General features: G+C 42.2%; 1 protein-coding gene across 1 annotated transcript; it reads left to right on the forward strand.

The window, feature by feature from the left end:
- Nucleotides 1–17,896: 17,896 nt before the first annotated feature.
- LOC145899566 (3-galactosyl-N-acetylglucosaminide 4-alpha-L-fucosyltransferase FUT3-like) lies at nt 17,897–26,420 on the forward strand. The gene is made up of 3 exons (XM_082988412.1): nt 17,897–22,232; nt 23,140–23,371; nt 23,913–26,420. Exons 1-3 carry the CDS (start codon nt 21,745–21,747, stop codon nt 24,519–24,521), a joined length of 1,329 nt encoding a protein of 442 aa, XP_082844538.1. The 5' UTR covers nt 17,897–21,744; the 3' UTR covers nt 24,522–26,420.
- The last annotated feature ends 1,349 nt before the right edge of the window (nt 26,421–27,769 follow it).

Here is a 27,769-nt window from a genome sequence, read left to right on the forward strand (position 1 = left end):
TTCGCGCTCTTCAATATATCACCGACATCCAGTAGAAGGAGGAATTATCTTTGATCCACAGCTTTGGTTTCTAAAAGCCAGTGCCTAAAAAACGGTCATGTTTGCTTTGCGGCCGCCGCCGCATTGACCACGCTGATGGATAGGTTTGTAATAATTTGGAGCTCAGCGCGCCGCCAACGATTAATTGCTTTACAAAGCATCGCGTAAACTTTACATAGAGAGTGCGCTGCTTGGCGTAACGCACGTGAAAACACGCTCACCGGGCCTTGTTGTTTTCAGCGGGGTTTAGGGGTGCTCATGGGGATTGCCTCCGATTTCCTTGATTGCGATAGATCGGACCAAGGTGGCAGTTTACCCATGGGGGGCGATACAGGACTCCGCGCATTAGATGAGAGAGATTGTATTGACCAGAGTTCGTCCGGCGTTAAACCTTCCACGTACGTTTTCACCTATCAGAAAACATTCCCGAGCCTGGAAGCAATTCGAGGCTTTGTGGGAATATACGAGGATTTAGGACGAAGTAAAACAGATAAACCAGGTGCTTGTAAGGTGTGACATTTGCCCCGACCCAACAAACCGCCGCTGATGAGAAATTAGCCGTCGACGCTGTTGTTTGCCATTGACGCACTCGCGCAAACTCAAACACTTGATCAGAGGTTTCCGCGACTCAACTTATCGTGATCAATGTCCCTGGAATGCCGTCACAGCAGGGCCTTGACGTCAAAGGTGAAACGTTCGCTTGGTCCGAAAGACGATTCCACACCGCGAAATGTAGCCATAAGCTTTTTATTTTTCCCAGTATCGTCCTGTTTTACACAACTTACTGAAATACACTAAAGGCAATGAATTTAAATTTCTCAAGTTGAGCTTATGTGTCCCACTACCATTGGGGGTACCCCTAGTTTGAAACCACCAGCCAAACCGCCAAATGGACTTATTTACATTTTGTATTGTTATTTGTTGATATCCGTTTACCTGAACATTCGTTTGTCCACAAATGTGTCGTACCTGCATATTAATACAACGCAATACATTTAATGAGGTTTTTGTAATGACATGACACACGATCTGTTTCCATACGGCTTCAGGCAGTAGTAGTACGAATTTCGCTTAGTCATATGCAGACAGAAGTCGGTCGCCATGTTACGACCCCGAAACCCAAGCAGCAGGGGTGAATTGACCGTGTCCACACACTCGCCAACGAACAAAGAATGTCAAACAACAAATTACAGATTAAACATTCGGGTGCGTTGGCAAAGAATAAGGGGGTAAGGAGAAAAAACGGATTTAGCATATTTCACACCAAGCTGACGCTTTCCTGGCATATATTTACTTACCACAGGGCAAAGTACGACTCGTGCACTTGACAGTTCTACTCCCCCTATCCCCGTGTCCCGATTTTAAATTACATTTCCCTGCTGCCCACCCGGTAAGTGGGGCGAACGCCAATAACTTCAGCCAAATTCCTTAAGGACAGATCGCAGGCACCAACCACTGTCGTGTTTTACGTTCACAATTTACAACCCCGATGAAATGGAAGCAAAGCAAGTCGACTTATTGTCTGCTGTTTGCGAAGCAGTAAAGCTGGTCCGAGACGTTTTACGACACCTGACGCCAGCGTGGCCGGCCACTAGGTGTCGGTCTATAGTGATTGAAGCTCAGCGAGCTGACCGCCAATTCCATAACGTATTTGTAATTATAGAGTTAACAACCGGGGTCATTTCTCCAATATTGGGTAAAACCTATGGCTGTTGCTTTTTTCGGTTCTTGTGCATTAGTAACAACAACATTTTCCCCCTTCTCTTCCGCCCACGCGCATTGTGCATTGTTTGTAACCTATTGGGAATGTAACTGTTAAACGGTTTGAAGGTTGTTTTTGCATTACGTTATTTGCCGTTACTTTCAGCTTTCCCGGTGCCTTATCGGGGCTATTGCATGGGTTCTGTGTAAACTGCAGACGTTTTTCTGCATAAAATAATTTCCTGCAACTAAATTCATCATATTATAAAATTGACAGTGATATGTTTTCCAAACAACAAAGTTTTATTTGCCAAAAGTGAAAGGTCGGGCGCATGCTTGGCCTGGTGTGACCTGTGCATTTAAGCAATCGTTCAACCTTGAACTAACATGATTCACCCTATTTTATAACGGTTACCGAAGTTCGAATTTCCACAAAAGTCCTTTTCTACTTGAATGCAAGCGACTTTGCTTTCTCCTTATACCCCTATTGACTGTGGAATTTGCCTTTAGTGATGAAATACCTCGAAGCCACATTTGTTGCGTAATGGCGTTTCCTTCCCTCGCTAAGGAAGAGAAAGGTTGCGGCTAGCGCACCCACCTTACGCGCCAACCCATCCATGATGCCACAGGCGGTATGCACGTGTATAAGTACAGGAGAAGCAACCCACGCACACCCTACGCTCCGGGTAAAAATAGAACGTCACCCACGTCGTAAGAATTCGCTTTTTTTCTCTTTACTGAATTCAGATCTTGTTTTTTTGTCAAATTACGTGGTTAGGATGAAGGCCACCGTTCTGCGTCAACGCGTTTTTTGGCACGTTTAACTTGACACCTTTTTGGCGGTACGTTTTGCTGACTTGACGAATTTTACAGGCGATATTGGCTGTAAATTCCAATCCAGTTACATATGATTGTTCCCAACCCCAACTTACAACATTCCGATGTAAAAGAATACTTTCCGCTCAAGAGCACAAAAGCTTTCGCCACATGAACTATTCGTTCGAGTTCCTTGTAGTTATATGTATATATACGCAAACATACGTTTACACAACTGTATAGATATTTGGATAAAAACGAAACAATATTAAGTAGCGGTACATTCTTGGTGCAACCATTACCTTATTCTAAAGCAAACCGGTAAAGTCAGTTACACAAAACTGAGCTACTGGAATTTCGTTTTCTTGGAATCAGTGGCAAACTTCTTGGTATAAATGTGCGCACTGTTACACAACCGAAAGAGCACCACTAAAGTATTTAAATATCAATTAATCACCTTCGACATGCTAACCACGAGGTTCAACCTCAGAAAGATCAGTAATGATAAAACACTCAACCGATAAGGCAGTGGATACGCATCTCACCTTGCAGAGAGGTAACTTATAATATTAAAGCAGGGCGGAGAGCCACTTTGGCGGTTACAGTGTTTATTCTTAGGTGGCACGTGATTGAGGCGAACCGCTTTGAACTTATACAGTGCCTCGATGTCGTGTTATCTCGCAATTCGCAGAGAAGACGAACCCAGAGCACCAAAATGCAAATTTTGCAACATGAGGCGATCGGCGGCGTTGCTGCTGCGCTAAAATATTTACTGCACTTTACTAAGCATTTATAAAATTTGTCAACATGATTGTAAAAAAATCCTCAATAGGTGACATGGAATTATTTCATTGCAGAACGTTTTGAGATGAAACAACTCTGCACTAAAATTATTATTTTGTAAAGATAAATATTGCTTTGTGAATATAGAAACACGAGTTGAACCCCGTAAACATTGTAGACGGCGGTGTATGCAACCCTTCCTGAAAGTGGATTTTTTATTTTCAAAAGATATCAAGACATCGGGTTTCCTCGGGGCGAGGAAAGCAGTCGCTGTCATCGGCACTACAGCTTCCCCAGCGCACGGCCAAGACGTGCAACGGCAAATGTCATCCACAACGCGGGTGTCTTGCCAGTTTTGCGAGAACAAATATTGAACCAGGAAAGGGCAAGTTGTTGTCGTCGGGGCGTTTAGTGGCTTCTTGGGCGAACGAACCGTGATTACGCGCGGGGGAGCGATCGTTTACATAGCGGCATGATGGGTATGCGCGCATCTACCGTGACCCAGAGTTAAATTTTGGAATGCGCACATTGAATTGAATGCACTTAAAGCCGATTTGATCGTAAAGTATTTTTTACCACACAGGGGATTTGAACCCAGAATATCTCGAACATGAATCCCGTTTAGGTTTTTCTTCTTTGTATATGGGTCGGGAAAGAATTGGTCATGATCTTTAAGCGAATTCCCTCCAGCCCTACCATGCTGTATAGATATATTTGTATATTATTTGACTACACCGGGATGCGAACCCAGATTACCCTGACCACGAATTTCTAAATCAACGTGTCGGAGATGACTTTTAATTCACATGGCGAACGACGCAAACAAGTTATTCGAGAAACGACGCTATCGCTAAAAGCTTGCAGGCCCGACAAATTCAGGAAACCCTCGAGATCCAAAAACCAACACTTTTCTAGCTCTCAGGTCCCGGTGAGAGCAAACATGGGTCGTAAAATGTCGCCGCTAACGAGCCTCCAGAGCTCGAAGCGAAAACCATAACGGAAGGTGTTAAATGCCAATGCAAATACTATACACCAACCCTTGCTCACAGTTTGGCGGTGGAATCGACTTACGGAGAATTTGACGGCGTTGGTCGTTGCTTTGTACCGCAAACACGTGACTTGACCAGAATTTTACACATGGGTTATTTACAAGACCATGTGAAATTGCGCTGCTTTCGCAACTTACGGTAATTGCTTTCGCCACTAAATGCAATAGCGCAAAAGTCGCATTGTAGTTTGTAATGCCCGCGTTTTGTGCAAAAACTGATGGGTTTTTCAATTACATTTCTTACCAACTTGTATATGGAAGTAGGCGTGTACAGGTGAGTTCATTTTGTCTGGTTTCCATATACAAGCCTGTTAGTAACTTGTAACAAGGTTGTTCTCATACCTGGCCGGTTTTACTTGGCTAAAAAAAAAAGTGATGCATTTTAATCTTTTTGACACTATTTATTATACAGCTTAGCAATGTGATAGGAGTTTCTAAATAAGGTGTCCGCGAAAACTACCCGACAAAATGCGATTTCGCACTTACTTTCATTTAAGAATTTTGGTTATTCTGTCTTGGTATTGAACGTGTCTAGTTTGTTGCCAAAAGCCTGAAAATGGCCGAAGTCCTAAAGGACCTAGTTTATGCGCCTCCAGTGGCAAAAACATTCTCTTTTATGTTAGGAAATGTGAATTTCTTGCTTCCAGTAACCACCAAAAAATATTTGGCGAGATAAGAGCCGGAAAATCTCATTTTATAAAGGTCATCAATGTTATGATGCAATGTATGTTCTTCCAAGTTGTTGGAAGAGGTTGAAGGTATGATGGTGCGAACTTTGGACTCGGTATCGTCGGCATTTCACATTTGCGATAATTACGACGATTTGTTGTGTGTACGTGTGAGAGGCATTAGCAAACCGCCCTGAAAGATCCAGTCTGCGCTGTTGCATGCATTGGTGATCGCTGCCGCATCGAGGGGAGCGCAGCGCGCGGCGCCGTACGCGGTGAAAAGCCGCGACTTCGGCGAATTTACCGACCCGGCCCAACAGCCTGTTTCCACGAAGAGCGGGTTGTGTTGTGGTGCTCGGCGGCCGCAGATATTTCAGCAATTCGTCGCGCGACATCGCGACACCGTTGCGCTGCGCGAACTGTTTGTTGCGCGACCGGAGACGAAGCTAAACCGCGAAAAGCTGTCCGCGGCGATGCTGTTTGACGACAAGCGCAGTGACGTCATCAAGAGAATTCGTGCACAACGAAAGCGGGAAGAGACGGTGTTTTTGGTTGAGTTGACAATGTTTGGGCGGGAACGCGGGATGCAAGATCCCAGCGGCAGATTACGCCGAATGGGCGCCATTAGCTTTTGGTGACGTCGCGTGGCCGCTGCGACCCGCAAAGCTATAAAGAAGCCGTCGTGAATGCGATAGACATCGCATTGATTTCAGTCCAGAAGCCACACCGAGGAGCGCCGTTGTGGGACCAAATACGCTTTTTATTCGACTAAGAAACTTCGCTCTGTTGCCGCAACGGCCAACGTGTCGCGTGACGTCATATGAAATGTTGCGCTTGTCGCAAACATAACCGCGACGATTGCACGCTTTTCAGCGCTTTTGCTCCAATATCGCTAGGCGCGGAACTTGCAAAACAGTCCGGCGGTCTAAAAACACCTGTAAGAATACCTGTTCTTGCAGGCAAGAGTTTTGGTGTTGCGATTTCCGCCGAAATACACACACGTATGAACGTAGGTAAACAACGTGGTTGCACAAAAAAGTATTCACAAAACATGAAATTTTGACGTTTTGCACATCACAAAATATTAACGATTCTTGCGTTTGTTTGTCGTTTGATCATTTTGCGTTATATTTTTGAAGGTTGTTCAACATTCTACGCCGATTTGGAAAACATTCTATGAATTTCCACGCATGCATACAAGTTATTGTTTTTTTTCGTTTATTTCGGAAGTTCGCAAATAACGCACCCGTTCACACGAAAGAAGAAAATCCTGAGTGAACGACATCAAAAACAAATATTTTGGCACAAAATCCAGGTTGGCCGACCTGTACCACATTGATCTGCAGTGATTCCGATCCATCAATGTCTCTCTGGTGGCTCCAATCACCCTTCCGATTGCTAGAAAGTCAACTAATTAAACCGCACATTCGGGCGGAACATAAGTCGCGCTTTGTGCTTTGAAAGCTATGACCTCGCACTGGCACAGGGGGTTCCCCGGATGAGCTTGGCCTTCCTTGCGACAAAAGCAGCTTGTTGATGTTTGCAAAATGCGCTTGCTCGCCTTGAGAAGCGATTACGCGTCAGGGAGCGACGCTAGGAATTCGAGTGTGGCAACCGGTAGTCGCTGAGTGCTTTGCCATCTTGACACAATCGAAAACATATTTTGAGAAAATTTCACGATAACATGGCCGTGCGAGTATGGCGAGATTTTCTCAAAACACGTTGGGGGCATTTTTTTTCTCTTCCTTGCTTCAAAATTCCATTAGCTCATTCCTAAAATTATTTCAATTTGCATTAGCTCATTCTGAGAATTATTTGAATGTGTGAATTTTATTTCTAAACAAAACTTTATTTGTGATAAAATTGCTCGTGAAAATGGAACCAATTTTGTGAACGCAAGAAGGGATTCGGTCCGCGGGGCCAGGATTTTCCTGGAAGTAAAGTGTTTACCGCTGCCGGTGAGAATCAGTTCGCTGCAAGTTATTTCGCCGAGGACCGAGCGTCATAATTAGGAAGGCGAGACCCATTTAAAGTGGGGGCAAGAGTCACTTGCGCCTTTAATCGCATGCATCTATCTGCAACAACAGCCGCCAGTGATGGCACTTGCGTTGAGGCGGTCGGGCCGCGAAAACCTCTCCGTTCTAACAGTTCGCGACCGTACCAGCAACGGTGGGGCATCGTGAACTTCGTCTTTCCCGGGAAAGCGGCACGAAAACTCGAGAGTTCTGTGAAAAACTGAATGCTTTCAAACAACTTTTCAAACAAAAGCTCGCGCGCGGAAATCAGATTAGCTGTGACATAGACCAACACTGTTCGGCGTGGGATGATTTCCCACACGGGATGAGACGCAAAGTACAATTACGCTTTACATTCCCAGAGCGAAATAGCTCACGAAGTCGAGGTATGCTTGAGGCAAAGCTCCAATAATGGCGTGTTTTTCAGCGTATTTACCTTAAGAGCCAAGAGGCGTTTTTTTTAGGTGACGTTTCTCATTATAGTTTTCTTATGTACATTCTAATGCTTCTGCAAATGACAATGTCTTTTCCGTTTGCGATTTTTGTGTCCCGCTCGCAGAGATACTGCAGGATCTTGCACTGCGGTATGGAAACCCCGGATTTGCCAAAGTTGCCCTCTTGAACTGGTGGTTTCACGGTGCCAGTAAACGTTACACAATCGCTCCATTTTTCTCCGGCTGAATCTGGTAAACATTTTACTAAAACGAAACCTAAATATACCGCGCAGTGCTGTGGCTGGTTTGTTTCAAAGTTTCAAGAAATCTGAAAGATGCTGATTGGTTTAAAATCTCATTTGGATTCATTTGTCATTTTCATTTGGTCGCTATCTGGAATCCGTCACGATTCACCACAAATTTATGATAGTAAAATTGTAAAGGTTTATACTGTCAATATGCGCTGTCGCCACCGCTTCGCTTGCGTCTTGCTGCACAGTAGCCGTGTTTGCATTCGCCCGGGGTGTCCACCCATCCAAGCCCGTTTCCCAACCGACACGAGAACAGCAAAGGGAAACTGACAAAACCAGTGATTAATCGAACCAGTGTTTGTTCCACAATCGCGACCTGTTTGCATTTCGCCGACGCTGGAACGCGATTCAACTTCGCCGACGTTCATTGTTGCGTCACAAATCGAACCCTTTTTCAAGCAGGTGCGTCCCTACGGCGTGGCTACCGCACGTAAAGCCCATAATAGCCCAAAACGGAATTTGCCCGTTCGACGTAATTCGTCCAATAGAAGCGACGTGATTTATTTAGAATTCGGTCTGTGAATGGACATTTGCGGACCTGCCTGCCTTTGTGTCAATATAAGCGAGGCTATATTGGGTAGTTAGTCGGATCGTTTCTTCCAACTTAACAATGGCACTATTGAGACAATCTTTTTTACCGTTAATAAACAACGTTGGAACCCTAAATTGCATCCACTGTGAAATTTATTGCTGCTGCCTTGCGGAAAAAGTGTGTAGTGTTGTTCTTTGTTATAAAATGGCGGCGATATAACGAAGGTGTAATGGCCACCTGCCGTTTGCGCTAACGCATAGCTGATCAGCGAAACAAGCAAACATGTATGATTTACTAACTTGATAAACTTTGGATTATGAATATTTGGTTAACAAACAAGTTTTACAAAATTATATTATGTTTTTTGCCTTCATTTCAGAATTTCTTTAGGAAAAAAAGTGTTGCATTTTTATACTTTGATGAAAGGCACTTTTAGTGTTCCGAATAGAGCGCAACAATGTATTTTACAAAAGGTTGTATTTCGTTATATAGCTTAGTTGTAAACGTCGTAAGCGCTCGCTCAACGCTTCTTGTGACGCAGTGTGGGATTATAAATTCCGGTAGAATGCAAACACTGCACAGTTTTAACGGGAAGTTCAATCGCATTAAAGCGGGAACGTCTTCCTGTCAAGCCAGCTACTCAAACACCCCTGCAACCGCCGTCGGCTTTTTGACAAAACTCCTGGCAAACAAGCGATGCGGGCAAGCTCGAACAAGTTCGGCGCAATAAACGGGCAATCGACGCTTTCCGTTGCGGGGTGACGCTCACGCACACACGTCATAATGGGCGCGTGTTTAGAGGGGCAAACAGGGCCGGACGTGCCTTGGCGCACGGGCCCACGCAACAGAGGTAAAGTTCAATGCAAGGCTGGCTTTAGGAGAATTGCTGACTGGCGATGCTATTTGCAGGGAGGGTATATAAGATGCGGCGCGCGCCGTCAGTCCGGCCGGACGAACAAATTCCACTGGCGGAGGGTTTATTGCTGGTAACGAGAGCGCTGAGACAACGGTATTACTTGTGCGGGCAAACAGACCTTTGACGACATTGCGTATGACAAACCATTATTTGTGTCGTTAATATCCGAGTAGCCTGAGAGTTTCTCTCATAAGTAAATTCGTCTCCTTTGCTGTGTCCTAAGGTCAACCTGGTACCTTTTGCATGACGGCCGCTTTCCAATTACGCATTTTACCGAGTGTCTAAAATGCGTGACCAGGATTACAAACAACAATTCAATCTTAAACATTTGCTTTCACATTTCCTTTCATTTTCTGGTTGTAGTTACCTTCACCATAACCATCCACTGCTGTGAAGCTGGGGTTCTAATCTTCAGCTTTTCTCTTGACTGCACTTGGTGTAGCGCTTTGGCTCCGCAAATGGCAAGAATGTTTACGATCAAATCCAGAAAACAAATTATTTCGATCATGTTAACAAAAAACAACTGGTTGCACAATTTCTGTAATGTCATGGGACGGAATATATGTGACATGTATACTTAATAAGCCACAAATGTTTTTCCTTGAATTCTTCTTGCGAATCGAACCGTGAGTGGGCGAATTCGTTTGCAGATGTCAATCAAATGTCAGAACTTTGGCATTTACGTGGAAAGGGCGACCTCGGTTAAACCATAATAGAAGGGTTAAGGTTCGGCTGCGGCATTTCAACAGAGTTACACTCACCAAATTAAGCGTTGTATATTTCATAAAGGACTACAGTACATCTTTCATTCGGACCGTGGCGTTGTTGTTTTTCGAAATCGGTTCACTAAGGGTGAATAATCTCCAGTGCGGATATTGAGATATTCTTATGGAACGGGTGAGCGCCTTTTCACGCCTCCATGCCAAGGCCGCCCAGTGGCATTTTGCCGGTTGGCCTGTTTTGAATACGTAGTCATACCTATAGGGGCAAGCTATATGCACGCCACTTGAGATATTAATGTTCGTAAATGCGCAAAGGATGATTTGTCTTTTAAGTGTTTTCACATTTTAAAAGAAAACTTTTAGTAACTTGGTTACTGCGGCCCACATATCAACACACATGCGTGAAAGCATTCAACAAAAGCTTTAAATTTATACATTGCTGAAATGAATATATAGCCAGCCCAAGGTTTATCTGCAAAACAGGGTTATTTGAGAAGTTGCATAGGAAACATCTGTGCAAAACAAAGCCTCTTTCATGTAAACTCTAAAGAACACACGGAAGATCTCTTCCCAAAGCGTGCAGCATCACAGTCTTGGGCGTTGCTTTAAGACGAATTACCGCACTGACGGACATATTTCAAAAAAAATCGTTTCCGTTCTGACAAGGAAGCCCGGTTGTTTACTCCCGCACCCATAAGTAACGGTTCACGTCGAAACGGAATCCTAACCACCTACGCACGTTGAACTTTCAGCAGCGGCTTCTGGTTGCACGGAATAGGGGAAGGGGCTGTTGGACCACAAACGCCAATCGACATAGCTACGTGCGTGGCCAGGCCTTCAGCCTCAGTCGTGCGTTAAACCACAAATAGCAAGGCACCGAGGCGCGCTTTACGTGGGCATTAGGTCAATGCATGGGCAAATCTCAGTCGTCGCGTCATTACACGCGAAGCAAAATGCACGTTTTTATACATTTAATGTGTCCCCCTCGCGTGGCCCCTGTGTCGGTAGCTCCCGGTGCCCAGGTCAAATGTCAAGCGGTGTATTGGTTTTGGGGGGTGTCGGTCATAACTTGCGTGAGAAGACATCGGGGCAGTCCAAACTTTACTGTTCTTAACAGATGTGTTTTTCTTTAAACTCAATGAAGGTTTCGTTTAAAGCTTCGAAGCTTAAGGTCATACAAAATAGTAAAGTACTATACAGTTTGGGTTACGTCCAATACATTCATCAGCTAAATAATGCTCATAGGCCCACGACCAATCTTACTAAAAAATTGTACTACATTTTGTTTAAATTCTTTTATAAGAGTAGTTGGTTATGATGAATTTTGGGAAATAGTTTTGATTGCGCAGAGCTTGGTACAAAAAAGAAGGTTTCTCCACATAAACGTTTAAGTTTATTTCGAGCCACCTTCATTCAGCACTTTTCCTAAAACGTTGTTTAGCAAATTTCCCAGGGTTACTTATTGGAGAAACTTTTCACAACATCTCGTCACCTGTCGGCGCACGGGGCACGAAGAGTCCACGCGTTTGGCGCATGGGCGTCCACTTTCTCCCACAATAAATCGCGTCACGGCGCATTGACGCGCGGCGCGAAAATTCGCGATCTCCAACAATGGGATCGCGCGGCAGGCGAGTCCACGTAACCGCCGGGGCAGTTAAATCCCGCATCGCGCGATAAAGAGAGGGTTATAAGCGGGGAATGAATTCTAATGCGGCTTCATTAAGTTGCGCGCCGATCTGCCCGTCGACGTGCGACCGTACGCGCCGGCCGACCCTCGTAAACACGCAGTTCGTCACGCCGTTGGACATCCGTTGGACTTGTAAAGTTGTACGGACGTGTGTTTGTTTATTGGCGCTGCGTGATCAAAGCACCTGACTAGCAAAGAAACTTTCGCATTTGCGCGTCGTTGATCCTACACAAAAAATGGATACGGACTTCATTGGCAAAGTCTCGCAACAAGTTCACCTGGCGCACCTTCGGTAAACTACGTCATTTCCCTGTTTTATCCCAATGTTCAATTCTTTATGAGAGGCGCCTCTTACTCTTTTGTTTGAAAATGACGCACATTGAACAAGAATTTCGCCGTTAAAACACGCAATACCCCATGTCCTTTTCTTAATAGTCGAAGTGAAAGAAACAAAATGTAAGCGTGTATACTAAATATTTAACAAAACAGAGAGAAATTGCACCGCAAAAAGATGGCTTTCCATATAGGAAGTGACAATTGGCTAGAACCTTAGGCCAAAAAATTAAAACATCCAATGCACTGACATAAGGCCTACATGCTTAACATAAGGCCAACACATATTGATGTTTTGTTCAAGCAAAAATTCTTCCCCCTGCTATCAGTCGCAATATACGCTCAAAGGCAAAGGTAAATTCATTGTTTTGTTATTTTAATTTTGTGATAAACCACAATAACTGAGGCTGGTTAATAGAAAAGCAAAGGAAATTTACGTCTCGATCAATTGGAAACGTAAGGTATTTGCTCCGGGTTCTGTTAGTTGATTGATTGTCGTGACTCTTCAGGGGGCCAAATTTGGCAGGTTCAGTGACTTGCCGCTCCCTATTATTGCGTAAGGCGTATCAAACCGCAGGCATCTGGGAACGTCAACACCTAAAAAACGCGCGCACGCGGCGTGACTCCGCGTAATGTCAAGGGATAACGCCTGTATACGTTTACACAGAGCAGCGACAGTCGTGCTCCAACTCAATGGGAAGATCCGTTCACTCACCTTTCCGACGGAACTTGTAAATTTTACTGCGGAGCGTTTGCATCACAGTTGACCACACAGGACGGCAGTAAAGTACGGCGTCACCTTATGGACGATTCCGCTCGCATTCAGCTGAATCAACAACTTACTGCGGTCGATAATACCCTGAGGACGCGCTTGCTGGGTTCTGTGGCACGTTTTCTTGTTGGTCGAGAAGAGAGGTTTTGTTGCCCTACCGTTTACTTATCCCGATGGAGCGAACGGCCGCTCTTGTCCACGAGTCGACCAGCACAGATAACGGAAATTAACAGAGGCGCTGGTATTTGGACAGATTTGTGATTGGAGTTGTTGCTGCCAAAACCACTGCCCGCAATTAGGACCAATAAATGTTTGTTTAGGTAAATGTCGATCGTGACTGGGCGGCAACCATAGAAGTATATTCGCCTCCAAACACCCACGCATCTTGCTGCTGAGGCGCCCATGAAATTAAGGCTGCGCTAATGGCCCGAATCCAGGTTCTTCCGGGTAACCGTTGACGTAACAAGGATTCCGGGGCAATGACATATTCCGATGCGGTAAGTAGCGGCATCGCTCGCGCCGATGGAGAAGAATCGGCGATAAACAGTTAATCGGGCCTTGAGTTGCAGGGACACGACTTTGGGGTCGACGCAGCTGCGCTACCAAACACTACAAACAATTTACGTTGTTTGTTGAGCGGTTGCGCGGCCCTTGGCACGCCGCAGCGGAAGGGCCTCGCCATGGTTATGCGCTCTTGCAAATGTCATTCACAAAGTAAAAAACTTTATTTAAATTGTAGAAAATTTTTGTGGATTGTCTTGATAACACATTGCAATGTCACGGTGTAAAAAAGCATCCACATTTGTCCCACAAACAAGTTCCACATTTGCTATACTATAATACACTGTATTCAACGATTGTGAGGCACAAGCAATTGCAACAAAGCAGAAGGTCCAACTTATTCGCCGGTTTGCCAGAAGTGGGTTACCTATTTGGCACGCTCCAATCATGTCGTTACGAGGATATCAGAGTGGCACAGGCTGCCGTTCAGGGCCGGACTAAAATTGCTCTAATTTTTGCTCATATCTAAATTTTCTCGATCAAAGTCGCCGAACTGCCTTTTGCAAAGGAGAAAGGATACGCGTCAATTCGATCGTACGACACCATGCATTATTGAAATGAATTGCATTGTTATTGTAACTTTTGCAGAAATAAATGTAAAATACATTTGCAGAAAAAAATTAGATACATATTTGTAAAATGCTTTCTTTGTTTTGTAATATATATATTTCGCATTATTAACTTTGTTGTTTTATCATGCATACAAGTGAAAAGCCGTTTAGTAGACATGTTTTTAAAGTTAAGATAACACGGAATCTTTTAAAAATGCACATTTCTTATGACGTTCACGAGTGAGCGGCAACAACAAGGAAGAGCTTTTTGTTTTAAATCAACGATCAAAGTGAAAAAAATTATCTACTGCTTGTGTCTGTTCTGGAAAGGCTGCTTGTGTCTGTTCTGGTGCGTTCATATCCAAATACAAACCGATTAAAACGCTTACTTTTTGGCCCAATAGCGGTAAAGAAAGTCTGCAAGAACCAGAATCGATGGATCGTCAGTAATCGTACAATTGCTGTCATTAGTAAGAAGTCGGATGGCACCCGATTCTCGGCGGCGACAGTCAACACCACTTACGCTATTGGCCAATCATAGCTGCCTCATCGGGTAACAGCTTCAAGGTCACGCGGTCATCGATGGACTGCGACTTGTCGACGCGCAGATGCGCGCACGACCGAGGGGGATTAGATCGAAATGGTTCGAAATTGGAAAACTATTTGAATTGGGTTATAACTATGTTGTGCAAGTTGGACTGATATGTTCTGATGCGAATTTGACACCTTATGATATTCTGATGATTACACTTATGGCAATTTGAACAGGCCGGAGCCGGAAACGGACCAGGGACGCATTTCGGCCAGATCATCACCATTTGATGGGGCCAGTTTTTCTGTGTAATAATTGGACAACCGTACAGGAAGTAATAGGCGGTTCTGGTTGGCCATATTATGCACCGACAACCGTATAGGCGAGGTATTTTTGCAAACGTTGGCATAAGCGCCTCTAGTATAATATTGAGAATATGGGATTATATTAATGCTCGTACCGATAATTATTTCCTGGTACAATCGAACAGCATAATTGATGGCAAAAATACGGTGATAAACTGACCGACCAGTCATGTCTTCCCAGTCCAGCATGGCAAAAATTAGTGCATTAGCGCCACACTGTGGACACAATTAATTGTACCGTTTACTGCTTGGTGCTGCCACAGTTCGTAAAATTTTAAGTTCGCGTACTTTGGCTTACGTGCTCGCCACAAATTAAATAAGTAGCCTATGTATGTATTACAATGTGGGATTTGGACAACAAAAAATTAAACTTAGTTGTCTGAGTTTATAGTGACCATTTGGTGGAAAAAACTTGTCTAAAGTTTACACAGAAAACGACGGGCTCTAACTGTCAGGTAGCGCGACAACAATAGACGGAACTTTATTGTTTCGACACGACTTCCGTGCCTGGGCCAATACTGACATCAAACTTCCCTATTTTGTACGTTATGTCATCGTAACACCAATTAATGATAATTATTTTTGTTTTTTTATTCATCATTAACAACTTGCGCTTAAATCAGCAGATATACTGCAAGTTAAGGCAGCAGGCTGCATTGCATTTTATTGATTACCGATTTCCTGGTTTGAATGTGTGGTGCTGCGTCCTGTATTTGCCTGCCTGTTTGTGCTGTCCTTGGCTATGCCTATTCCTTGTTGCTTTGCTTTAGTGCACAAAAATCATAGCAGAGAAAGTCAGGTTATGTACGTTCATGCTGCAAAAACACAGCATGTAAAATAAAATTGAATTATTGCACTAGCGTAGTGTTCATGATGTTGATGCAGTAAGTCGTAGTATTTAAAATGATTGAGCTGTATATTTCACGTTGACAGTGTTTTCAGCACTTAATGCTGTTTCCAAACGCTGTACTTTTCACCTAAACAGGATTATGAGTATAGTTGGACTGGTAATGCCGACAATACTGGATTATTTGCGTTTTTGTCAGTTAACAATCGATTGTATTGAGCACTTTCCTTGTTCAGCAAATGAACAATTTGAAGTACCAACTGGTTCATTTTCGTTTTATTTGGAACAAGTGAATGTGGAATACAGAACGTAAGACTGTAGTGCAGCCATGTACAGTTTTGTCACATGTGCTGCAACGTTTGATACGATAAGCCAGGGCCAAAGATCGATACAACGCGCCCTATGTAGCCTTGTCAGGAAAGCAGTTGTAAAACTGTTTAGCAAATGAAAAAATCGCTTTATTGTAACTCTTTTTTATTGCACGCGCAGAAACGATGTACCAGATTACCAATTTGGTTTGGAAAAACCCAAACTTCAGATGTTTGTTAGCGGTCATGGCTTCTATGCCCATGCAAGCACTCTAACTGTACGTGAGGAAAAGAACGAAAAAGGTTTACAGACAAACATAGCCATGCTTATTAAACCTGAGTAAAAAATTCTACCTAGGAAAAACGGTTACTTGTATTTTGGTCAAATCGACCGCGACAGGCTGGGCTGGGCAATGGGGCACAGTCAGAATGTTACCTTTGTTTAATGTGAACAAAAGTAGGCATCAAGTTACATTAAGAGACTGGTTTAGTTGTTGAGGTATATAATTGAGAGAAACATGATAGTTTAGCATGGGTTTACCAGTAGTTCCTGTTTTGTTCTATTAACCTGGCAGTACGTATTAAGCGTCCAGTAATGGGTCTGGGTGTACCTTGTAGAACACACCTTGTAAATAGAACTGGCTACTGAGACCAACGTGCGAACATGGTGTGCGCATGTTTTATGTGCGTCATTTCAAAAACAGAACATTGATCAAGTCTTAGCCAACCAGCATGCCATAGTAAGTTTTTATGTCCTATGGAAGTGGTTCTGGCCGTCATTACATTAAACGTTGCAGTTTATGCGTTTTGTAGTGTATGATTAGGCGGCACATTGTCCAAAAAGCCTATTCAGTAGGTTACAGCTTGAACCTTGTCAAAATAGGGCCGACGCCATTTTAAATGATATGTTGTTTTTCATTGTGAGGCTTTCGTGCAAAACCTATGCTGCCAGGAATAATAAACGCGTTTTGCGAAGCCTTTTTATGGTTGAAAGAAGCTCTCTTTTTATATTTTGTATTTCAAGGGAAGATATTGTTTAGCATTACTTTGTCTCCATTCTCTTTACGTTGATTAAATCCAGCCAGTGCTGAAAGGCTGATGCCTTCATGTTGATACTATTACACAACCCAGATGCACAACTCAACGTATTTGAGATGCCTCGACGTAATATTGCGCTTTATCATAGGGTATAAACACTGCAGCACCGTATAAGGTGTACAGATATTTACCGTACGGTGACAGTGACAACGCAAAATGGTTATCGTGGTTTCAGCCTATTTATAGCATTGTTTAAACAGGAACCGTATTGTTTTTCAGGGCATGATATATACAGACTATAGCGAGACTGACAGGGAAGTCGGTTTGCAAATATCCAGGAAGTTAGATTAACTCAATTGAAGGGTATACAGATGACGACAGAAGCGGTTACAAATTGACTGACTGGCTGGCAGGGCCGAATGGAAACAGTATGAACGTAATTGCGCTACATCCTGTATAACAGTGGACAAACGAAAACCGGCCGATGAACGCATTTGTCTATTTGCTTATGATAAGGCACTTAGAGTGTAAGCTTTTTTCTGTATATTATTAACTGGATGCAAACTTCAATAATGTAATTATGGACTGGTTTCGACGTAACTGCTGTAGACCTTACAACGCTGCAGTTTAAAGTGTTTGTTTTTGTAAAACTATTCAGTTACTTGTTTACAAAAGTGTTTACAATGGTTGTGTGAAAACATCAAGTCGATAATATATTATTTAAGGGTACATTCGCGAATTAGACACAAACTTAGTCGTCCTGTTGGCGTTTTACGGAGCTGGATGAAAAACATTTAAGTATCACAAAAAGGAAAGCTTCAACAATAATTGTGAGCCACATAATCAAAAAAATGGAAAAACGCGTGCGTTTAATCACAATTTTTTCGGGGCAAATTTTACCAACATTAAAAATATGTATGATCTATGTATTATTTACATGTCTTCTAATAGCTACAAGGCATGGGCTAGTTTACATTCTGACATTAATGATAACTAAGCCGTATTGTTATAAATGCTGTCAGTAGCTGTTATTATTTCCTGGTACAATCGAACAGCATAATTGATGGCAAAAATACGGTGATAAACTGACCGACCGGTCATGTCTTCCCAGTCCAGCATGGCAAAAATTCGTGCATTAGCGTTACACTGTGGAGACAATTAATTGTACCGTTTACTGCTTGATGCTGCCACAGTTCGTAAAATTTTAAGTTCGCGTACTTTGGCTTACGTGCTCGCCACAAATTAAATAAGTAGCCTATGTATGTATTACAATGTGGGATTTGGACAACAAAAAATTAAACTTAGTTGTCTGAGTTGATAGTGACCATTTGGTGGAAAAAACTTGTCTAAAGTTTACACAGAAAACGACGGGCTCTAACTGTCAGGTAGCGCCACAACAATAGAACGAACTTTATTGTTTCGACACGACTTCCGTGCCTGGGCCAATACTGACATGAAACTTCCCTATTTTGTCAAAGAATTGCTGGCTTGTCGTGTCATTAACAGTTATTTTTTGTGATTTTCTGCTCGCGGCTTCTGAGGAATGATTTTACCGTACTGCGCTTGTTCACAAGCCGAAAACACTGCTTTTTATTGATTTAAACTGCAATTGTCAACACGTTTATAAAAGCGTCAGGTGTATGTTACAAATGTCTAAAAAAAAATATCTACCCTGCAGCATGGAAGCATTTCGCCCAGGTATTGTGTAAATGAATACGTGTGACGCTGTTATACCAACACTATACTAGTATTCTTTGGTTATACACAGCGGGCGATGACTAATAGTTGTGCTTGTACAAAATTTACGCACTTCCTGCCGAAAAAGTTCGGTGTAACTAGGCGCGCCCCCCCTGCGAGCTTGCAATGCCTTTTCAATATCCCTTGGGAATGGCTCAACGTTTAATTAGTTTAAAGACAAGTTTTCCACTTCCGAATCGATTTGAGTACGTTATGTCATCGTAACACCAATTAATGATAATTATTTTTGTTTTTTTATTCATCATTAACAACTTGCGCTTAAATCAGCAGATATACTGCAAGTTAAGGCAGCAGGCTGCATTGCATTTTATTGATTACCGATTTCCTGGTTTGAATGTGTGGTGCTGCGTCCTGTATTTGCCTGCCTGTTTGTGCTGTCCTTGGCTATGCCTATTCCTTGTTGCTTTGCTTTAGTGCACAAAAATCATAGCAGAGAAAGTCAGGTTATGTACGTTCATGCTGCAAAAACACAGCATGTAAAATAAAATTGAATTATTGCACTAGCGTAGTGTTCATGATGTTGATGCAGTAAGTCGTAGTATTTAAAATGATTGAGCTGTATATTTCACGTTGACAGTATTTTCAGCACTTAATGCTGTTTCCAAACGCTGTACTTTTCACCTAAACAGGATTATGAGTATAGTTGGACTGGTAATGCCGACAATACTGGATTATTTGCGTTTTTGTCAGTTAACAATCGATTGTATTGAGCACTTTCCTTGTTCAGCAAATGAACAATTTGAAGTACTAACTGGTTCATTTTCGTTTTATTTGGAACAAGTTAATGTGGAATGCAGAACGTATGACTGTAGTGCAGCCATGTACAGTTTTGTCACATGTGCTGCAACGTTTGATACGATAAGCCAGGGCCAAAGATCGATACAACGCGCCCTATGTAGCCTTGTCAGGAAAGCAGTTGTAAAACTGTTTAGCAAATGAAAAAATCGCTTTGTTGTAACTCTTTTTTATTGCCCGTGCAGAAACGATGTAACAGATTGCCAATTTGGTTTGGAAAAACCTAAACTTCAGATGTTTGGCAGCGGTCATGCTTCTATGCCCATGCAACCGCTCTAACTGTACGTTTGGAATAGAACGAAAAGGGTTTGCAGACAAACATAGCCATGCTTGTTGAACCTGAGCAAAAATTGTAGCTTGGAAAAACGGTTACTTGTATTTTGGTCAAATCGACCGAGACAGGCTGGGCTGGGCAATGGGGCACAGTCAGAATGTTACCTTTGTTTAATGTGAACAAAAGTAGGCATCAAGTTACATTAAGAGACCTTTCAATTGTATGATTGGCAAGGTCTTAGACTGGTTTAGTTGTTGAGGTATATAATTGAGAGAAACATGATGGTTCAGCATGGGTTTACCAGTAGTTCCTATTTTGTTCTATTAACCTGGCAGTACGTATTAAGCGTCCAGTAATGGATCTGGGTGTACCTTGTAGAACACACCTTGTAAATAGAACTGGCTACTGAGACCAACGTGCGAACATGGTGTGCGCATGTTTTATATGCGTCATTTCAAAAGCAGAACATTGATCAAGTCTTAGCCAACCAGCATGCCATAGTAAGTTTTTATGTCCTATGGAAGTGGTTCTGGCTGTCATTACATCAAACGTTGCAGTTTATGCGTTTTGTTGTGTATGATTAGGCGGCACACGATATTGTCCAAAAAGCCTATTTAGTAGGTTACAGCTTGAACCTTGTCAAAATAGGGCCGACGCCATTTTAAATGATATGTTGTTTTTCATTGTGAGGCTTTCGTGCAAAACCTATGCTGCCAGGAATAATAAACGCGTTTGCGAAGCCTTTTTATGGTTGAATGAAGCTCTCTTTTTGTATTTTGTATTCAAGGAAAGATATTGTTTAGCATTACTTTGTCTCCATTCTCTTTATGTTGATTAAATCCAGCCAGTGCTGAAAGGCTGCTGCCTTCATGTTGATACTATTACACAACCCAGATGCACAACTCAACGTATTTGAGATGCCTCGACGTATTAAAAAACTTTAGGTGCTGGAAACAGGGAAATGTGCCAGCTGTTTCAAACCGCGAAGGTGCAGACTAAAGAGACCTGTGCAGGTTTTATGTTTGCAATTTGTCATTGCGCTTTATCATAGGGTATAAACACTGCAGCACCGTATAAGGTGAACAGATATTTACCGTACGGTGACAGTGACAACGCAAAATGGTTATCGTGGTTTCAGCCTATTTATAGCATTGTTTAAGCAGGAGCCGTATTGCTTTTCAGGGCATGATATATACAGACTATAGCGAGACTGACAGGGAAGTCGGTTTGCAAATATCCAGGAAGTTAGATTAACTCAATTGAAGGGTATACTGATGACGACAGAAGCGGTTACAAATTGACTGACTGGCTGGCAGGGCCGAATGGAAACAGTATGAACGTAATTGCGCTACATCCTGTATAACAGTGGACAAACGAAAACCGGCAGATGAACGCATTTGTCTATTTGCTTATGATAAGGCACTTAGAGTGTAAGCTTTTTTCTGTATATTATTAACTGGATGCAAACTTCAATAATGTAATTATGGACTGGTTTCGACGTAACTGCTGTAGACCTTACAACGCTGCAGTTTAAAGTGTTTGTTTTTGTAAAACTATTCAGTTACTTGTTTACAAAAGTGTTTACAATGGTTGTGTGAAAACATCAAGTCGATAATATATTATTTAAGGGTACATTCGCGAATTAGACACAAACTTAGTCGTCCTGTTGGCGTTTTACGGAGCTGGATGAAAAACATTTAAGTATCACAAAAAGGAAAGCTTCAACAATAATTGTGAGCCACATAATAAAAAAAATGGAAAAACGCGTTCGTTTAATCACAATTTTTTCGGGGCAAATTTTACCAACACTAAAAATATGTATGATCTATGTATTATTTACATGTCTTCTAATAGCCACAAGGCATGGGCTAGTTTACATTCTGACATTAATGATAACTAAGCCGTATTGTTATAAATGCTGTCAGTAGCTGTTTGAATATGAGTCAGTTTTCGAGCCTTTCAAACCTGGCTGGGTTGGTCATGATGATATGTCTGCTGGGATTGGCCGCTATGTACAGGTGGACCGCCCTGATGCCAAACATTGCACAACCTAATTACCGCGTCAAGTCCATGGTAAGACATTTGGAAAATCCCACTGTGAACACGGATGGTAAAGGTACCAACAACAACCAATCCAATGAAATGGAAATTAACAACAAGACTTTGGCGCCGGAGGTAAAGTTACCCACTAAACAAACACTAAAACAGCCCTCTACTAGCACTACCACCAGTACAACCACCACAACGACGCAAAAGCAAGTCATTATATTGCAATGGGCTCATCCCTGGGGAGTTGACAGTGAACCACCGTATGAAGGACAGGAGTTTGGCAATTGCAAGGTAACTTACGACCGCTCCAAACATGCCGAGGCGTTGGCAGTTGTCTTCCATTACACGAATGTGCCCCAACCTTACCCTTTGCCAAGGTAATTTCCTTAGATGTTTTTATTGCCATAACAATGTCAAATATTTAAGTATTATAAAGCGATAGAAATGTTTCATGCAACCGCACGGCGCAGTGTTGCCTGCTGCACAGTTCGTTTACTTTGCGATCACAGTTTATCTTATCGAGATCATTATAAACCGTTATGAAGCGATATTGATTAAAAAACGTTTTTTAAGGTCTTAACTTTCACAAAGATTTGTGTTGGTAATGTAAGGTGAATGCAAGGAGGACAAACCATTTTAAATTTGCAATTGCTTAACACTGATGCCAGCGCTGTCAAATCTTGCAATCCAATTGCTTGATCCGCTACAGTTCTTAACTCGGGATACACAAGATTTTCCCAACAATAATACATCCGCTCCCTATTCGACAATTAGCTTCTAAATATAATTTGAATTGAACTGATATTAAGTGAGACATCAGCAAAAATGTTCTCCAAATTGCTCATTAGTGGTGGGATTCGTTACGATTCTGGGCAAAATATCCATAATCTACCGCCAAAGCAGTGTGGTATTTTCAAATGTTGTTCACACGCACCGCTGGCATTTTCACCTCCTTTTCATCGTTCGATTTGTAACAGCTGTGTCTGTGGCATTCCGAACTGAAGTTAGACGTTCATCAAAACCCGAAGAAAGTTGAAGAAGTTTATTTTTCAACCCAATTACCTTTAAGGGTCAATGACAGTAACCTTTAACGCGAGGTTCACTGTCGAACAACAATAAGTAAAGCGCTACTTAATGCATCCGTTGCAGATTTCACAGTGTTTAAAAAAATTGGCCTGGTGATCCACGGACCTTGACCTAATATTTCCAAATTTCTCCTGGCTGCTTTCATTTCGTTGTTTCATTGTATCGACACATTATAACACATTTTTCCTATTTGTCCAGAGACCCGAAGCAGTTTTTTGTTTGGTATTCCTGGGAAAATCCTTGGGTTGTAAGATGGATGGAAAACAAGGACTTACACCAGTTCGACAACGGCTTTTTCAACTGGACGATGACGTACAGAAGAGACAGCGACGTTTACGCTCCGTACAGCCTGATGCGCGATGTCTACAATAACTTGCCGAAGGGAAAAGATGTGGTCGACAAATTGGTGACAGAAAAAAAGAAAATAGCGGTAAAAAATCACCTGATATGTTTGTCGGCTTATACCTAAACGTTATCTTCTAAGACGTTGACGCATTTCTTACCCCGAGGTTACATTTTGAATGTTGCAAGGAATTTTCCTGGTATTTTTTATTTGATTTGGGATTTTTGGTTGTCTATGGGATAAGCATTTTTTAGGAAGTAGTCCAAAACGAGCCAGCCACTGCAAGTGTGCCCTGGCTATTGAAATCGTAAGATAATTTACAAAATTGGCTAATAAACAAACAGCTAAAAGCAGTAGGCACGCCACTATCACCAAAATACTAGTATCTCATATGCTGTCCTTAAAAAAAAATTTGGACTTAAAAGTTTGCGAACCATTGATTTAAACAATGTTATATTGAGCATACTCAATCCTTTTTTTGTTTTGCGTCATTTCTTTTGGTAAAAAAATGCGAGACCGACTATTTCGTCAGCTCGCCTGTTATGTGTTTTTGGTGGTCGACGAGAAGCATGGGTTGTTGCCATACCATCGTATCAAATCTCTGTACTGAATCGATGCCTTTCTTTAGGCGTGGGCTGTGAGCGAATGCAAAGGCAAGAAAGGCGCGGTTTGGCGTATGGCGGTCGCGGAAGAGATCTTCAAAGTGATTCCAGGTCTTGAGCGATACGGAAGATGTTTCGGTGATCGATGGCCTCACTCCAAGATGGCAGAAGTCGTGCGCGAGAGCAAGTTTTATCTTTCGTTCGAAAACTCCCTCCACTGTCGAGATTATATCACTGAAAAATTGTATAGAAACGGTTACATGTACGGTTCCGTGCCTGTAGTGTGGGGCACAGCAAAAGAAGATTATCTCGCCATCGCCCCCCCTCATTCTTACATCCACGTTGAGGAATTCGACTCTCCCACGGAGCTGGCAAAATATTTACTCTATCTGGACTCAAACGATACCGCATACAGGGAGTATTTTAAATGGAGAGAGGATCCTGACAAATCGTGGGACGACCAGAGAGCTGAAATCGAAAGGCTTAACCCGGGAGTTACGACTCCAGACAGTCACACGTTTTGGTACAGGAGACTTTGCGAAATGGTCTCAACCGGGGCGCCGCCAAACGTTATCCCTTCCTTGAGAAAAGTGTTTCTGGAAAACGATAGTGAAGATTGTGCGGCGAAAAGTTAACGTTCTAAAGAACTGTCCTTCTGAGTTACGTAGATTTTGTTGTAACCAAAGTTTCGTCTGTCATCTGGCGAGACTTCTTCAGGGTTATGCAGCAGCATTTACCATGTACCGTATTTACTCGATTGTAAGCCGCGGCTTTAAAGTTTTTTAACCTACCGTTTGTGGCTTACAATCGAGGGCGGCTTACATTATTTAATGTCACGCAGATATTTTGTCTGCGCTCTGCTTTTAATGAAATTTACCATCAACTCGCTCCATCGTACCAAAATGTTTTACCTCCCAAGGTTGTCAGCGTATCTGACAATTTTGAACGACAGATTTGTTGACAATTATTGTTGTAGGGCACCTAAGTTTGTCTTTAACATTAACGTGCGGCTTACATTCGAGGGCGGCTTATATTAATTTTTGAACACCTTCACATGCGGCTTACAATCCAGGGCGGCTTACATTCGAGGGCGGCTTACAATCGAATAAATACGGTACGCAGCACAACACCACAAAAACTTAAGTTTTGCGCAATGGAAAGTGCTTCCTCTGTTTCACTTTATCATGTTTTTTTCTGGCATACTCGTCTGCAAGGGTGAAGTTATTTGAGCATTTTTGTGTGCAGTGATAGTGATGTGTATATGAAGAAGTATACACTTGGTCATACACTCTTATTCCATTACCATGTCACCAAGCTATGTAATCGTGATTATTAATTCTCGTTTTACGATTCATGTGTTTTTAAACATTGGCCTTGCTCGCCTTTTACCTTTTATGGTGTGTTCGATTATAACAAAGGCCGGCCAACCAAGACTTTTGAGCCGCATGTGTTTTCTTTTTCATTCTTCAGTACTTGCTCCACAAAAATCGGCATCCTCATTTAGAAAAAATAACAACAACGAAAATAAATATTCATCATTTTTCGGTGCGCTTTGGCTTGTCTACACTTTTTGAGTTTCAATGATATCGGTGCTGGAAATGATCACTGTTTGTTTTATGTGCGGCAATGCAAGCCCTTGCAAACTTAAAATACTGCTCTTCACGTTACCGATTTGTGGACTAAATTGTATTGATGTTGTTTCTTGTTCATTCTTATGATATATGCGTGTCTGTGGCATTTGAATATTTCTAGGGAATCTACTCGCCTCACAATGTGATTATACCTGATGGTGCGTTTTGCTGCTATTTTGATTACCTTGCATAGCTAAACACGTGAAATGAGTTACCTACAACCTTTCAACATATTTAAATACAACTTTCACCTGAAAGTAGAATTCGAACATCTTAAAACGCCAAGGTTAAGCAAACGCGCGCTACACACACTCGGTAAACTTGAAGTTCGACATTGTTCATGTGTCAATATTGACGCCGTCGAACGTTGCTGGCTAAACCACTGTGAGAAAATCACGTGACAAACTGATTGTTAATGCTGCGGATGTGACTGTTTGTACGTTAACATGAAACACAGTTTGAGCTGGATTTTTTCACAAAACGTCTGTCTGATGTTTACTTTTGGCGCAGAAATCCTTTTATATTCTTACTTGTTTCTTCAATCCGCAAAATGTGTTGGATTTGCGTGTTTTATTTGTGCCACTTTTTGTAAATCTCTTAAACATTCCTGTTTTTTCTCACAAGTCCATTATGAAAAAAAATAAAAATTGTACACACATAACAATTTTTTTACTACGACTTCAACAACAAACATATCGTATCTCATTGAAAAAAACGTTCCATAAATTATGAATGCTATTGTTACAAATCCTTGGTTAGTGATGTTGAAAGTAGGATAAACATAATTCCTTTCATTGTATACGCTTATATTTTCCCTGGCATTGTCGCCAATCCTCCCACTTCTGTGTTTGTTTACTGTTGGCAGTGATGTAGGCCTAATGCCTTCCATGGTTATGCATCAAACAGTGTCTTTGTAACGTAATTTTACGTTACATATCAATGTGCATTTATGGAAGTAGGTTGCATGGCCAGTATGTCATTGTTCGGAATTTCTCATCATTGGGTAGGGTAAAGTCATAAGTAGGGTTGTCTTGCCAGGCCTGTTCATTTCATACATTTTCAGTACGTCTGATTAAATTGTGCAGTTTTGTGTCACTGTATTTTAGAGAGCTGAAAACGTAGCTACCCATGTCGTTGGGAAGTTAATGCATTATTTCTCAGAGTTGGAGACATGAAAACGTTACTTAGAAGCATTTTTGCTAATTCCAGTATTTCATTAGCATCCTGAGATTGTACGTCAATGATAGTTGGCTGACTAGACTTAATGGAAAAAATTTTTTTTGAAAACATCTTGGTCAAAAATATTGAATGCAAAACAAAAAAATGTTTAACATCTTGGTTAAAAACCACACCTTATATGTCTCAAACGAAGTCTACAAACCAATACGGACCGCTCAAGTCCTCAGCGATCGGTTTGTGAGTTTAACCCTTGAGATAGCAACATCTAAATGGGCGCAAACCACTTGAAGACGTGAAGGTACAACGAGCTATTATGTCATGTTTCAACAGTAAGTGAGGTCGGCACGCGGCATTTCCGGGGCAATAAAAGACGAGAAAAGACGAACTACAAAAGCCACGGAGCTGTGAAAACAAAGTGAAAGTGGCTCCTCTTGGGAAAACCACAATCCCTACTCACAGCGAATCTAGAGTTCGCTGTCCAATTGCATTTGTACTTTTCGAATCAACGTTAATATTGTCAGTTAAAACAATTGGATCCGAGCTGCATGAAATATCAATAAACGCAGGCGATCAGTTAGTTTTTACTTAAGAGATTAGAGAAAGATCGTTACAAATTCGAATGCTATACCCAGGGATTACAAACACATAACCGTGTGAGCCGTAACACGGTGTTGTGGCATTCGTCCACACAAGAAACCGACCACTATTGTTAAAAATGGTAAACTGACACTGTGTAGTACAATGGCTGAACACATTCTCCCCGTGTAACAGGCTGGCATTGAACAGAATCGACTTGTTTTTTTGCCTGTTCAGTCGTTGAGCGTAATGTGTGCTGAGTCAATTTGCGTAAGCTTGTGTGAGTATTTGCAGTTCAACTAATTAAATCAGTTTATTGCAAGGTATTTCCAACCAGTACTGGTTTATTACGTCGTAAATGATGGAGAACATGAAAGCTTTCACGAAAATAGCCTCGGACGTTAACCGCTGATTGTATGTGAATAACCAGTCGACCCACACCCAAATCTTATAGCTTGGTCGCCATGATTCAGCAATACGACGAATTTCGAGTGAGC

The sequence above is a fragment of the Ascidia mentula genome, chromosome 1 (assembly GCF_947561715.1).
Source record: "Ascidia mentula chromosome 1, kaAscMent1.1, whole genome shotgun sequence".
In the NCBI taxonomy this organism is placed as follows: Eukaryota; Metazoa; Chordata; class Ascidiacea; order Phlebobranchia; family Ascidiidae; genus Ascidia; species Ascidia mentula.